The sequence below is a fragment of the Giraffa tippelskirchi genome, chromosome 9 (assembly GCF_054371585.1).
Source record: "Giraffa tippelskirchi isolate mGirTip1 chromosome 9, T2T-mGirTip1v1.2.pri, whole genome shotgun sequence".
Taxonomy (NCBI): domain Eukaryota; kingdom Metazoa; phylum Chordata; class Mammalia; order Artiodactyla; family Giraffidae; genus Giraffa; species Giraffa tippelskirchi.
Window position 1 is genome coordinate 57426907 of NC_137283.1, and position 14146 is coordinate 57441052.

The window sequence follows — 14146 nt, forward strand, 5'->3', positions numbered from 1 at the left end:
GCCTTCCAGGACAGACGGTGAGAGAAGAGGAAGATGGAGCGAGTCAGCTGACGAAATCAGACCCACAATAACTGCCTCTTATCTTTCCTAGAAAAGAGGCATTCCTCAAAGAGAAACTTCATGGGTTTCCATGGCAGGTTTTCTTCTTTTCTACTTTAGTAACTTCTAGAAATAACTAACGAATCTGCAAAACAAGTGTATAGTACTTCTTTTAATCTAGGAAATATTTGCCAGGAAAATATTCCACTTGATTCCAGGGGGGAGAAATAAACAGGTGGGGGGACCCCAGTTGCTGCTTCTCAGAGGAACCCCCAGAGCTCAGTCAGGGTTCTTCTTCTTTCTGACGGGCCCCGAACTGCAGGGTGACCTGCAACCCGGGGTCAGGGCTCCGTGCCCAGAAGACCACCCCGGCATCTCGAGAGCCTCACGGGGTGTAAACCACGTCCCTCAGCACAGGACCCGACAGGAGCAGAGGCCAAGATCCAGCCCAGCGGGAGGCCAGCCTGCCGGCGGGAGCCCACGAGGAAGGCCCTGGGCTTCTCGAGGTGTCTCCAGGTCTGCTCTGAGCCACAAGCCACCTGGACACTGTGCCCACACGCAGCCTTGCGGGCACGGTCAAGATGGGCCAAATCTCAGGCCAGACTCATTTGGGGGAAAGTGACAAAGAAAGTGAAAGTCGCTTAGTCATGTCCAAGTCTTTGCCACCCCATGGATTCTCCAGGCCAGGACACTGGAGTGGGGAGCCTTGCCCTTCTCCAGCGGATCTTCCCAACCCAAGGATTGAACCCAGGTCTCCTGTATTAGGATTCTTTATCAGCTGAGCTACCAGGGAAGCCCACTTCAGGGGAAGAAAGTGCAAGAACTGCCCCCAGTGCACCCCCTTCAGCCCAGTGGGCACCCGGAGGGAAGGACAGGGGTGCCAGCAACTTCAGCTCCTCCAGTCCCTGCCCGCAATGCCCAGCGCTTGGCTTGGCAGTCCTGGCATCCTGGCTTCTGTCCAGCTCACATTAGCCAGGAGAATCTGCCGCTTCCTGTTTCCACGTGGTCCTGCCCTCCACCCTGGGAAGAAAAGGGGGTCCAGGGCCAGACACAGGACTCGGTGCATGAAGCTGGTGGGGCCCTCCCTCCTGGCCTCTGTCCTCCGATTAGGACCACAGGACACGCGCTGCCTTGTCCTCTGGCAAACCTGAGATGGACACAGACTCCAAACAGTCACATCTGTCCAGACAGGCCAGCCCACAGCAGGTTCCTGTTGTGGACACTGGCTCTAACAGTCAGCCAGACCGACCTCTGACGCGTAGGGCGGCCTCGGGACCCGCCTGCCTGCTGCTCCGTCTGCGCGTGTCCTGCGTGCTCCTCCCCGCACACTCACAACACACAGCACTGCCCCCATGGCAGACACTGGGCTCCACTTCTGTCCTGCTCACCCATGTAAACCCCGCTCTGAGCGTGCGTGCGTGGCTCGGGGTTTGCAGAATGAATGAATGACTGAATGCATCAGTACACCTTTCCTTCCTCAATGTCTAATCGTAAGGAATCAGGTCACCTCACCAGATCTTCAGGGTGCTATGAATCCTGGGAGGAAACCAAGCCACAAGGGCGGGCTGGGGGCTCCAACAGCCCCCAGCCTCCTGCAAAGAGCAGCTGCCAGGACACAGGAGGAGCCGTCAGGACGGAGGTGGGCAGGGTCCACCTCAAACGCCGGGGTGCCTCGATGCCATGACCAAGGCGCCACACACTCCCGGGGTCTCGGGGCCTTCCTGTGGGGAACACGGGGAGAACTCGATGGAGACCCTGGCAGGCTCCACATCCAGCCTGCGCCCTCTGGCCTGGGGAGCCTGGCCCCTCTCCCCAGGAGGGTGCAATCACAGGCGCACCCTGTCAGGGTGAGGGGCCCCGGCTCTTGTCCAGCCTCCCGGGGTCCTGAGGACCTGGTGCTCCAGGAAGGTCACCGTCAGGGGGAACTCGAGCCTCAGGCTGGACCACCAGGGGCAGGAACTGCTTTTGGTCATGCTGCCGACAAGAGCTGGCTGATGTGGGTCACCGCTGGAAGCCACCACGCCGGCCCGCCCCAGAGGCCCCCCACCTCCACAGCTACTGCAGGACCCCACGGGGCCCACAGGCTCGCATTAGGTTCATTTCCCCGTCCCTGAGCTTGGGGGCAAGTTCAGAAGTCCTCGTCCTGTTGCAGATCAGGTCTGAATTAATACCCTTCCTCCAGAGAACTCCAGTAGCAAAGTGGAAACAGACGCCCAGACAATGGCCTTTGAGAGCCCCAGCAGGGACGGCTGGTGACAACGCAGCCCCAGGCTCTCCAAGAAACCTTAAGGTTAAAGGTTCACAGAGGCAGAAGAATTACCAAAGTACAAGTTTGTTCAAATTTCCTCCGGCAGATTTAAACAACCAGGGTCAAGCTGAAGATCGCCGGTGAAAAACCTATGAGACAACCCAGCCCCTTTGAACTGCGTGGAGAAAGGAAAATATACGGTGTGGGAGGGATCTCTGTTGCCGCTTTTAAAAATGTTCTTGAAAAGGTCACCCTGTTAACTCCAGAGCGCCGCGCTGAAGGATGCCTGAGACGGCTTCCCTAAGACAACAGGCTGCGGGCCCTCGCCGTGTGCGGCGCGCTGCTCGGGGTCGCCGCGGCCCCGGTCCCGGTGTGCTGACCCTCTGCGGGCCATGAAATTAACCATCAGCACGGCAGAAATCTGCTCCGAGTTAAACTACTTTGCTACGCAAAGTGGCCTGAAAATGAAATATGAGGATTGAATTTCCACTGAAAGATTAACTCGTCTGACCTCCAGGCAGGTCTGCTCCGCAGTGAACCCTGTGTGGCCGAGGGCTGCCAGCCCCACGGGAGGCACGGTGCGGGCTGCGGGCGGAGGGGCCGGCCTGCTCATCCGCGCGCCCGCTGGTCTGCTCTGCGCCTGCGCGGAGGCCCTGCCCTTGGTCCTGGAGTCGGATGACGGCAGGACCCCCGCCTCGGAGGACTCGGGCCCAGCGAAGGCACGGACCACGGAGGGGAGAACACGCGGTCTGGGGGCCCAGCGGGTGGGTCAGGCCCTCCCCCCGGCCAGCGTGGGGACGGGGAGGCTTCCCAGAGACGTGGCAGAGCCAGAGAGACCCTGGTTTCTCTGTCCAGAGACCCGCAAATAGCTCATTAAGCCTGGGGTCCTGAGAGACACAGCCACCCTGGCCTCTCAGGAAGGGCCCTGTCAGCCTACTGCAGTTTGGCCTTTACACCAACAGAGAGAAAATGAAACCCTTTTAGGCAGGGAAATAAAGTAACCGTATTAGCCGTTCAGAGAGAGTTCTCTGCTCGGGCGGGAAGGACAGCTTGCAGAGGGGCTGGAACCCGAGATGCTGCAGGCAGGTGGCGCTCACCTGGCACAGGATGGGCGGAGGCCCATCCAGGGAGCGGCCGTGCTGGGCAGAGGGACAGGCGGGGCGCGCTGGTGAGGACGCCGGTGGAGGAGCAGGAGGGGGAGCGGGGGTCACGGGAGCCCCTCCCGCCCCGCTGTGGAGAATCGGGGCGGTGGTCAGTGTGAAGGGGGCACTGGAGTCTGGGGACAGGGAGTCTGGGGGCCTGAAGCCAGCTCCACAGGTGCCTGGAGAGCAGGTGGAGAACCGCCTGCTGTGACAGGACTTCAGCACCCTTGAGTCAAACTGCAGTGTCACTGCGTGAACTGCACCAGCCACGGGCAAGGACTCTGCAGTCGCCCGCGGCTCCTGGCTGTTGCTGGGCTGTGCTGTGAGGGGACACACCGGCAGCCCTGAGCGGCCTGCTGGCGGTGCTGGGCACGCCCCGCACCGGCTCTCCAAACACAGCCGCGTGCAGCCAGTGGGGGCCAGCCCTCCCCACCCTGCCGACGTCGCTGGGGACCCCAGAGTCCTCCCAGCCTCCCGTGCTCTGCCCGCCCGTGGACTCCAGAGGTGCTTGGGGAAAGCAGCCCCACTTATGGAAAGCCTTTTTTGTCTAGGGCAGAAGCTCTGAGGACCGCCTCTGAACGGATCGCATTTTAGAGAGCAGGGAACACCGGGGTCACACACACAGGAGGATCTCGGGTGCCCAGGGCAGAGGGCCCTGAAATTCACCTGGAAGTGACGCCAGCAGAGTAAGCGCCACCCTGCCGCAGAGCCGGGAGGCAGACAGCCTTCATCCCAACACCAGGTGACAGAGGCTGAGCCTCCCACTCCTGGAGCTTTACGCCACCGAGTGACCCCAAGTGGCAAAGGATGGGCCCCGTGTCCAGGGAGCCCAGCAGGTCAGTGCTGGCATTTCCTAGTACTAACTCTAAGAGGGAACAGTCAGGTTTATCTGCAGGTAGCACCTGTGCGTGCCAGCAAATAGACATCCTCAGGAAGTAGGTTAGAGACAAAGGAAGCGATCGCAGTCTCCTTGAAGCCCCGAGACACAGAGGCATCATCCTAGCATGAGAGATATGGCACAGGGAAACTCAACTTCTCTCTCAACAGCAAAACTTGTTTCTTCTCCTGCCAAGAGAGGATCACCACGTCAACTAAGTCCCCCTCCCCCCCAGCCTCAGCCACTTCAAAGCAGCAGGAGCCTAATCACAAGAAAATAAAGACCCAATTAACAACACACAAAACTCCAATAATCCAGGGAGAATGGACGCACAAGTCTGTGCTTTGGACAAACTGACTTATGTACAAACTGCTGCTCAGGAGCCGGACTCGCCCCAGAGCAGTGTGGGCTGATCCTACACACGACCTGGAGCTGCTCCGACCGAGCAACGGCAGCCTCGTGTCTGTCGGCGACCCCCGAGTGTGGAGGGAAACCCCTGCCTTGGGGCCGGTTGGCAGGACGTGGTGAGACAATCGAGGGCCCAGAGGAGCATCTGTCTGGACAGGAGATGCTCCCAGGCACTGTGCCGCCCCGCCGCGCCTCCTGGGGCCCTGTGAAAGCACCGAGGGCCTCCCCTGACAGGAGGCGCCCCAGGCTCCGGAGCTCCGGCCCCGTGGACTCTGCACTGGGGTGTACACTCGCTCACACCTGAAGTGGTGGACTTCTGGGCTGTTACATAAAAGCTCCTGCTTTTGACATGCTGGCAATGAATTTTTGTAAAAAAAGACTTTGTGACACAGGGGCCATCAAAACATACCTGCACAAGACCCCCGTGTGGGGTGAGACCCTCCATGGGCGGACAGACGGGAAAAGCCTCCTGCCAGCACTAAGGACGAGGGTAGGCGGGTCCAGGAGGAGGATCGGAGGGGACCTAAGAGCCCCCCAGAAACACGCAGATGGCACTTCCAGACTCCCCTCACCCCTCACAGCCGGAATAATGTCGGGCACACATGATCCTCTCAAACTACGTCCATTTAATTCAACTCACTTATTTGTTTACCTCAAATAGTACTGAGCAAAGACAACCCAGAGAAGGGGAGAAAATATTTGCCAATCAGATACCTAATAAAAGATTGGTATCCACAATACATAAAGACTCTTACAACTCAATAACAAAAGCCAAATGACCCATCTGAAAAAAAGGGCACAGGATCTGGATACACAGCTCTCCAGAGAAGACGTACAAATGGAACAAGAAAACGTCAGAGAAATGCAAGTTTAAGTGTCAGTGAGCTATCACCTCACACTCACCAGGATGACTATGGTCCAAAAGCCAGGCAATCACAAGTGCTGGCGAGTTTGTGGAGAAACCAGACCCGCACACGCTGCTGGTGGGAGAGCACAGCGGAGCAGCTGCTGCGGAAGACAGTCAGCAGTTCCTCGAAAAGCAGACACAGTTACCCTCTGACCCAGCAACTCCACTCCTACAATATAAACCCAAGAGAGTGAAAACATACGTCCACACAAACTTCTGAACACAAATGTCCACAGTGGAGTTTCTCATCATCGCTGAAAAGTGGAAACAGCCCAAATGTCCTTCAACATGATGACTGGACTTTTAAAAAGCGATCCATCCATACAATAGGTACTATTCAGCCATAAAAAGGAGGAAGGGGGAAGGGGAGTTGAACAGGCATGGTTTTGCTTTTATAAGAAAAGAGCTCTGGAGATGGAAGCTACTGAACTACAGACTTAAAAATGGTTCAGACGGTACAATTAAAAACAAAAATGGATTTTTAAAAAAGGAATGAAGTATCATGCACACTATAACATGGATGAACCCTGGAAGCAACACACTTGGTGGAAGAAGCCAGACACAAAAGGCCACATCATGTGTGATTCCATTTACACGAAACTCCAGATCAGGCACATGGACCGAGACGCGGAGCATACGAGAGGCTTCCAGGCCTGGGTTAGGGAGCAGGGCAGGGACCACCATGGCTCAGCCCGGGTCAGGGAGTGGGCTGGGGATTGCTATGGCTGTGTGGTTCTTCTCACACTGATGGAGCTCAGGCTGCGGCACTGACCACACAGCTCTGGGAACAGGCTGAAGACGCTTAAATGTGTACCTGAAATGGTCAGATTTTATGGTTTGTGAATTATATCTCAGAACAAATGCTTAACAAAACAGCCTTAACTGTCCACTGCCTGGCCCAAGAGCCACCCGGAGGCCTCTAGGCTCATGGGAAAAGCAGGTGGAAGGCCTCCCAGTCCCCATGGGTCCCCCAGAGCTCCAGAGACTGTTCTTCCCATCACCTTCCACAGCATGGCCTCAAAGGCCTGCTGGTCAGAGGGAGCCTCAGGCCCAGCCTGGCCCAGGACCAGCCAATGCCAGGACAAGCATGCAGGGAATGGGTCTCAAGGCTTAACTGACTGGCTGGTTTCTGGGACGCCTGCCCAAATCTTATTCCAACCTGGATGGAGTGAATCTGAAGACAAACCCAAGAGCCAAAAAGGAACGGCTAAGTGAGAAGTTTAAAAGCAATTAATTTTAAACAATCACAGCTTTACCAAAAGCTGTGGCTATGGTTTCCTCCTGACTTTGATTATAACCTTCCAGCAAAACATTTGCCTCGCCAAGGCAAGTCTGCATTATTTTCTATTCCTAGCATGACTAGAAAATATTCTTTGATTTAACATTGGATATGTTTTGTTCTCAAGGGCAAGCCCCACGAGAAGAAAAATGTACCCCAGCAGAATGAGATATAACTACCTGCTTCCATTTTTCTTCCCAGTTGGTTCCTGCTCAAATATTCTGCATTCATTTAAACTCAAGGCCATGTCTCTGACGTTTTGCGGCTCCCACACTGTCACCCAAAGCCCAGCAAAGTCACCTGCTGGCCAGCGGCCGCTGCTGCAGACGGAGCTTGACTTGGGTCTCCTAGAAACGCCGAGGGCTCTGGCCTTGGAAGAAGGGGTCTTACCCGGCGCACACTGAAGAGCAGGGGATGAAAGCCAACGGATTCTAGGAGCCAGAGGAGTTAGAGCTGAGGAAGGGCCTCCACTTATGTCATCGCCCTTAAATATGCCTCAGCGTTTGAGGACAAGCGTAAGGTGCTGTAACTCAACACAACGAATTTCTAGACAGATCCATTGAAAGACTAGGGGTGAAGAAAACAAGAAGTGTCTTTTTTGCTTGGTTGGTTTTGCATGAGGAAAACACTTGAATTCCTGGGGCGGCCAGGCCCCTGTGTGGCACCTCTGCTTGGGCCACGCGGCCTGCTCGGCATTAAATGCAGACGGCCCATGAGCAGAGTCAAAACCTGGGGGAAAACACACGGTCATTCGCACACGAGCCTTCTCGTGGGTCCAAAGAGAGCATCCCAGACAGGCTGCAGGCATACTCCTGGAGAGACGGCTGAAGGCACTGTGCTGCTCCATGCTGTCCCCTGAGCTCGGAGACGTGGAAGAACAGAGAACGGAAGAAGCTTAAGTGTCATAAAGAATGCTCTCTCCCAGGCTGCAGAGACAGGCTCCCGGGGGCTGCCCACTGCCCTCCAAGGCTAGGAAGCCCAGGCCACGCGTGTAAGCCTGTGACAGCTCAGTAGCTCTGGCCAAGCAGGCCCAGCGCGGGGCAAGCCCGGCAGAAGCACCACTGAGGCGGGGGTATGGGAGGCTGGCAATCAGGGTGACGGGCGCGGCGCAGAGCAGCCGTTCATTACCCACAGGCACAAGAGACCAGACGACACTGCGCTGTTAATCCTAGCAGCCACAGACGACTACAAATGGCCAAGCCCAGCCGCCAGCATTTGTCAGACCTCCTCCTTCCCGCCAGGGCAAGAGCAAGGGTGGGTCCAAGTCCCTCAGCCCCACTTAAGCCCCATCACTGAATCTTGCTGAAGTTCCAACTCTGAAAGATTTATACTCTAAAATGGATCAGAGGAAAATACTGCCCAGAAACACCACCACGGGGGCTAGCGGAAGGGCACCTTGTCCACCCACACTGAGAGTGCCAGCTCCGTGGGCTGGTCAGCGTGGCTCGGGATGAGCTCTGACCTGCGTTCTGCTCACTCTCTGCTCCGTTGTCAGTCCCCAGGGAGGAAACCCTGCTGGGGACTTGTTATCACCCCTGTCAGCCTCGGGGCTGGCATAGGGCTTCATTCATTCGGAACTCACCGAGTGCCTCCCATAGGCCTGGCTCTGGTCATGGCACTCAGAACAGGCTGGTGAGACAGGCACTATTCCCGCTTGCTCCCACGGTGGACAGAGGCCCTCAACAAGCAAGCACATCAAGCGTACAGTACAAAGGGCTCGCAGGAAATATAACGGGACACGAGAAAGTAGGAGGGCAGAGAGCCAGGGACACTAGGTCAGTAGGTCCGAGGGGGCCTATCCGAGGCGGTGACACTCAAGCTGAGACTTAAGTGAGGAGGAGTCAGATGGTCCGAGAGGAGGGAACAGCAGACGCAAGACCAGCCCATCCAACAAGGAGAAGGCCAGTGCGACGGGAGGGCAGGAGACAGGGACGAGGCTCAGGGGCGGGCAGAGGCCAGACCGCGGTTCCCACGAGGGCAATGAGCAGCCTCAGGACTGTCTTGAGGCTGAGAGCTGAGCTGATCTGACGACCATCCATCCATCATGTGATGATGGATCAGCCGAGGGAGGAGGAGAGGGCCCGTGGTCCAGAGAGGAAGGACAAGGTCCAGGACGCAGGGGACAGAAGCCAGGATTCAGCCTCTGCAGCCGTCTCGAGAAGACCAAGACGTGTGAAGCCTATAAGGCAGGGGATTCACACGCCCAGGTCACCGGAAGCAGAGCCGCTTCCAACCCCTGTCCAGGGAACTCCCGTTTCCTCAGCGGAAAGATGGGGCGGCACTCCCCCAATACACCCCTTCACTCAGCATTGCTGCACAGACACAGGTTTGTAGCCACAGGCTGGCAGATACTCAAATGCAGTTCCCTTTCACTCAAAAGAAAAAGCCACTTTTTTCTCACTTCCCCGAGGGGAAGGCAGGCATCTGATCTATTGAAGGAGGAAGAGCAGCAGCCTGGGGCCCATCGCCTCCATGTGCTCAGGTCTTGCGTTAATAACTGTAAGAAGTGCCTCCATTTCCTCTCCTGAAAACAGGAGACATCTCAGACTGCCCGCAGCATGGATCAGTCGGGAGGTGCCAAGGTAGAAATATTTGACACTCATCATACAGCCGGGGCCCTGTATGCCCAGTGACCAGTGATGCTGTCCAACAGCAGGTCAATGAAACCATCCGAACAATCTGTGCTCCTACATGTGCCGTGGGCCCAGGGAGTGCCGTCAGAAGGAACAGGAGGAGAAGACAGGTGGGAGATACCAGGGTCCTGGGTCCACAGTGAGAAGGAAGAGTCTCTGAGCTACACACCCTTTGTGCCATGTGCTTGTGTTAAAGCACTGTTTTTCTATATAAAAGGAACATGTTTTAAAGCCCTGTCTGTGGAGTCCAGTGTACTGAAATGGGTGTGAAAAGGTAATTTCCCAGAGGTACACTAGTGACTTCCTCTGGAGAGACGGGAGGGGTTAGTAGGGGCCTTCCACCTGGTCTGTGATGTTCTATTTCTTCAGGAGTAAAATGTATTCATGTACTACATGTACTGTTAAAATTAATGAGATGGTACATCCCAGGAGGGCATCTGAGAAGTACCCACCAAGACCCTCTGCCCAGGCATGTCAGTTCTAGGGGCTCTCCTCACAAACACACAAGCTCACCCACCAAAGACGTCTGTTCTAGAAAACTCACTGAAGAAGCATCATTAGCAAACACGGCAAAGGACATATATGTCCATCATTAAGACATGAAGAAAATGGTAGGGCGAGTGTACAACGGATTTTCATGTGAGGTTGAAAAAGAAAGATGTATTGTGGTGTGAGAGTGTGCTTAGTTGCTCAGTCGTGCATGACTCTTTAAGATCCCATGGACTGTAGCCCACCAGGCTCCTTTGTCCATGGGATTCTCCACGCAAGAACACTGGAGTGGTAGCTGCTTTACACATAGGGACAGGCAGCTTGGAGTATCCAGTGAAATACTGCATGTGGTGTTACCACCTTCTTTACAAAAGAAACAAGAAAAGGAAGAACAGGAAGAGGAGGGGTCGACCTATACACAGACTCCCTGTCTCCACGTGGAGTTCCCGGGAAACAGAAACGGCGCGCGAGGAGGGGGGCGGCCGACCCCCGGGACCGGCAACAGGGCACCAGGGGACAGCGAGTGGACGCCTTCCGGGCACCGTGCGGGTCTCTGAGCTTCCCCAACTTGTGCTGCGAACGAGTGGACAAGCGTGTCACGAACACACGTGGTAAAAGGCCCGCAACGCTCGGGGTTGTCGGGGCGGCCCTGCCGCCCGCCCGCCCCCGGCCCCCGGCCGCGCTCACCGCCGATGATGGTCCGGATGAGGGACGCGTGCCCCGGGCAGTCGACCAGCGTGACCTGCAGCCGCGGCTCGGCCTCGGGCTCGGGCTCGGGCCCCGCCCCCGGCGCCGGCCGCAGGTGCGCGGGCAGCGGCACCGAGAAGCACGAGAATCCCAGATCGAGCGTGATGCCGCGCTCGCGGCTCTGCGGCTGCTTGTCGAAGGCGGCGGTGGAGGCCGTGGTGCTGAGCGCGCGCGCCAGCGCCGTCTTGCCGCTGTCGATGTGGCCCAGGACGCCCACGTTCACATTCACCCGCCGGCCCGCCATGCCGCCGCCGGTCCGCCCGCTAAGCCGGCCCCGCCGCCGCCCGCGCCCGGCTCGCGCGTTCCGCCGCCGAAGCTTCCGGCCCCGGCCCGCCCGCCCGGGAGCCCAGGCAGCCCGGGGCCGCCCTCCGCCGGTCCTCACGTTAGCTCGCCCGTTTCGAGGGCGCCGCCCGTCCACCGCGCGGGGACACGGCGCTCTCCCCGCGCGACGTGCGGGGCGCGGGCTGGGTCCGCGGCCCTCACGCCCACAGGCAAGGGGTGGCCCACGGTCAGCGGCGCGGACCACACTTCCAAATGCCTGCCTGGGCCCGGCTGGTGGCTCTCAGGAGAGAGATGGGCAGGGTTTAAAGTGCCCAGAGGGGTCCTGCACGGACGAGGTGCCGCTGCTCAGCTTCAGCCAAGCGACACCGGCTAGGACTACCAGCACCGCCTGTCAGGAGTGTTTCTGTAGGAAATCCCAGGAACATTTGCCTGGTGAACCCCTGAGTCTTGGGGCTGTGGGCTGCAGCCATGACCTGGCATGACCTACACCTAAACGCTCACCGGCGGCAGGGCTGCGGTGCCAGGTCTTCCTGTCTCCAGTCCCACCGCAGCTGGCTCACACGCAGCTCCTTCCCCAGCAGTGGGCCTCGGGGTGGGGCCTGAGCCCCCTGGGGGAGTCCAGCCCCATCTCCACAAGCGCCAAGGAGGTGGCAGCTCTGGGTTGTCTGAAAGTCAGCCAGATTAAGACTGTATCCTGGGGGCGGCAATGTGCGGGCATGGAGCAGGGAAGCACAGAGCTCTGCCTTGGCAGGTGTGCCAGGAGGAGTGTGAGGGACACCCTGCAGGAACTGGAGTGCTGTCGCCAGCAAGATGCAGGTCCCATCACACCTGCCTCTCTGTCCTTTGTCCCACTGCTGGCTTCTGTCCCAGGGAAGCCACTTTGCTTTAGACCAGCCTGGTGCTCTGCTGCTCACCCCCGTCCCAATGAGCTGAGGACCTTTGCACATCTTTGCTTGCCCCCAAGACTGGCTCATGCAAACTGTTTGAGTGGAGCCACCTCCAAATCTCTAGCCCACAAAGATACCCTCTTCTGCTGCAAACTCCTGAGTCCCAGCCTGAGTTCCAAGGCTAGGCCCAGTCCCTGGGAAATGATTGACAGGGAGCGGCCTGCAGAACTGCGATTATTTGGGATTTCTTCTTAATGTTAATGCAATGCTGGTTCTTTTCTGTTCCTTTAATGCTATTTTGTATTAAGGTAGTTCAAAGTTCTTTACAAACAGCTAGTAATTAATTCAACTTCATTAAGGCCATTTAATCCAGGATAAATTATAAATTTGCCCAGAGGAAGTTATTATACTTTGCTCTTTGATTTGAGTTTTGGCTTTAAAGATTCTTTTAGGAGTGAAATGGAAATTTCCGTCTTCTCTGAGGCTATCCACCTTGCCAGTGACTGTGTTAACCATGTACTTTCCTCGGCATGTCCCGTACTAACCTCGGATCAGGTTGTCACCAGGCCGCCACTGTGCTCCACAGCACTGCCAACGCTGAGCAGCACTGCTAATGCCCCCGTAGCTGCAGGGCGGGAGCTGATATCCTGGCAAGAACTGGTCCCCACAAGTTGGCATCACACCCCGTGTCCCCCGTTTACGAGCTCTTTAAGGTCTGCAGGGGTCCCCCTCTCCCTCTTCTCCTGTAAGCCTCCTCAGCTGTCCTCGGAGGCATCACGCTCTTCTCCTCCTGGTCGCCATGGGGGCTGACCCCACTCTAGCTCCAGGCATGGACCTGAGACTCGGGTCCCTTTCACTAGACATGGCCACTGGTTCGGCAGTGAGCATGTGACCCAAGTTCGCACAATTGGAGAAAAATCTGAAGTCTTTTTCCAGGACAAGCAGTACAAAAGTATGCTCTCTGATACGGACTAAAACCTGTGGAAATCAGTCTGGGCTGTGATGGGACCCCTGCGGGGGAGGCTGGCCGTGCAAAACAGTGACCTCCAAAGATGTCCACATCTTGGAACCTGTGACAGTGTTGGCCTGCATGGCCACAAGACCTGGCAGCTGTGACTCAGTTAAAGATCTTGAGATGAGGTTGAGGGGGGGAGGCTTACCCCAGATTATCCCGTGGGCCCTGGGAGGGAGGAGGGAGAAAAGGAACCAGAGACGGCAAAATGAGAAGACGTTGCAGGCCGTTACTGTCTTTAAAGGTGGAAGCAGGACATGAGTCCAGGAGGTGGGCAGTCTGTAGAAGCTGGAAAACCCAGCCTGTGGGAGCTCCCCAGAGCCTCCAGAAAGGAACCCAGCCTGCCCACACCTGGATTTTAGCCCAGTGAGGCCTGTTTTGGACACTGATATGCAGAACTGTAACAATGCATGTGAGTTGTCTTATGACACTGTTTGTAGGAACTGGTTACTGCAGACATAGTAAACGAATATGGACATTTAACTAGACTGTGGAGACTATTTTCACATTTATTAAATTAGTGAATGGCTCATAATTCCCTCCCACCTGGTCAGAAGATCACAGTCTGACAGCTAAAACTTTACACGGGAAACAGCCTTAGGACCTGTCCTCTGGTCAGACCATGCTCCCCTGACCTCTGACCCTGCTGCCACGTGACACCAGTGGGACAGGGTGGGGGAGGGGTGCAGCCAGAGCCCTCGGGACCTGCAGGCTTCAGCTGCTTCCCCAGCGTTTACTGCCAGGTTCCCCTGCTGCAGTGGGGCGTGTCTGCTGGCATGGACACAGGTCCCAGCAGAGAAGGCTGGCTGACTCAGGCTCCACAGCAATTCCCAGGAGAGTCCTCCGGGGAAAGCAGGGCCAGATGACTGGAAGGCAGCACACACGCAGGAGGCAGATGTCAAAGGGACGAAGAGCCCGTGCCTCTGCGTTGCAGAGCACGAATAGCACTCTCTGTGCCGCTTCCAGTGCTCAAGCCCGATGCCAGAGCTCTCACTGAATTCTCTTGATAACCCACGGAGGTGCTGTTAGGGCTGTTTCACAGCAGAGGGAGGAGGGCCGTAAGAGGTGACTTGTTCAGGCTCTCTGCTCCCTGCCAGCTGATCCCTGTTTCATGTCAGCTTTCTTCAACCCCCATGATATGAGCCATCTTCATCATTTATGCAAGATCCAGGTATACATAGTTTTCTTTAAGTTTG

The 14146-nt window shown here is 56.7% G+C and overlaps 1 protein-coding gene across 3 annotated transcripts in view; it reads right to left on the minus strand.

Moving 5' to 3' along the window:
• Nucleotides 1–11031, minus strand: part of EEFSEC (eukaryotic elongation factor, selenocysteine-tRNA specific) — a 111764-nt gene extending 100733 nt beyond the window's left edge. For all 3 annotated transcript variants that reach the window (XM_081526595.1, XM_081526594.1, XM_081526593.1), the window contains exon 1: nucleotides 10710–11031. In XM_081526595.1, coding sequence (XP_081382721.1) covers nucleotides 10710–11013 — 304 coding nt within the window. In that variant the 5' untranslated portion in view covers nucleotides 11014–11031. The remainder of the gene's footprint in view (nucleotides 1–10709) is intronic.
• Nucleotides 11032–14146: the final 3115 nt, after the last annotated feature.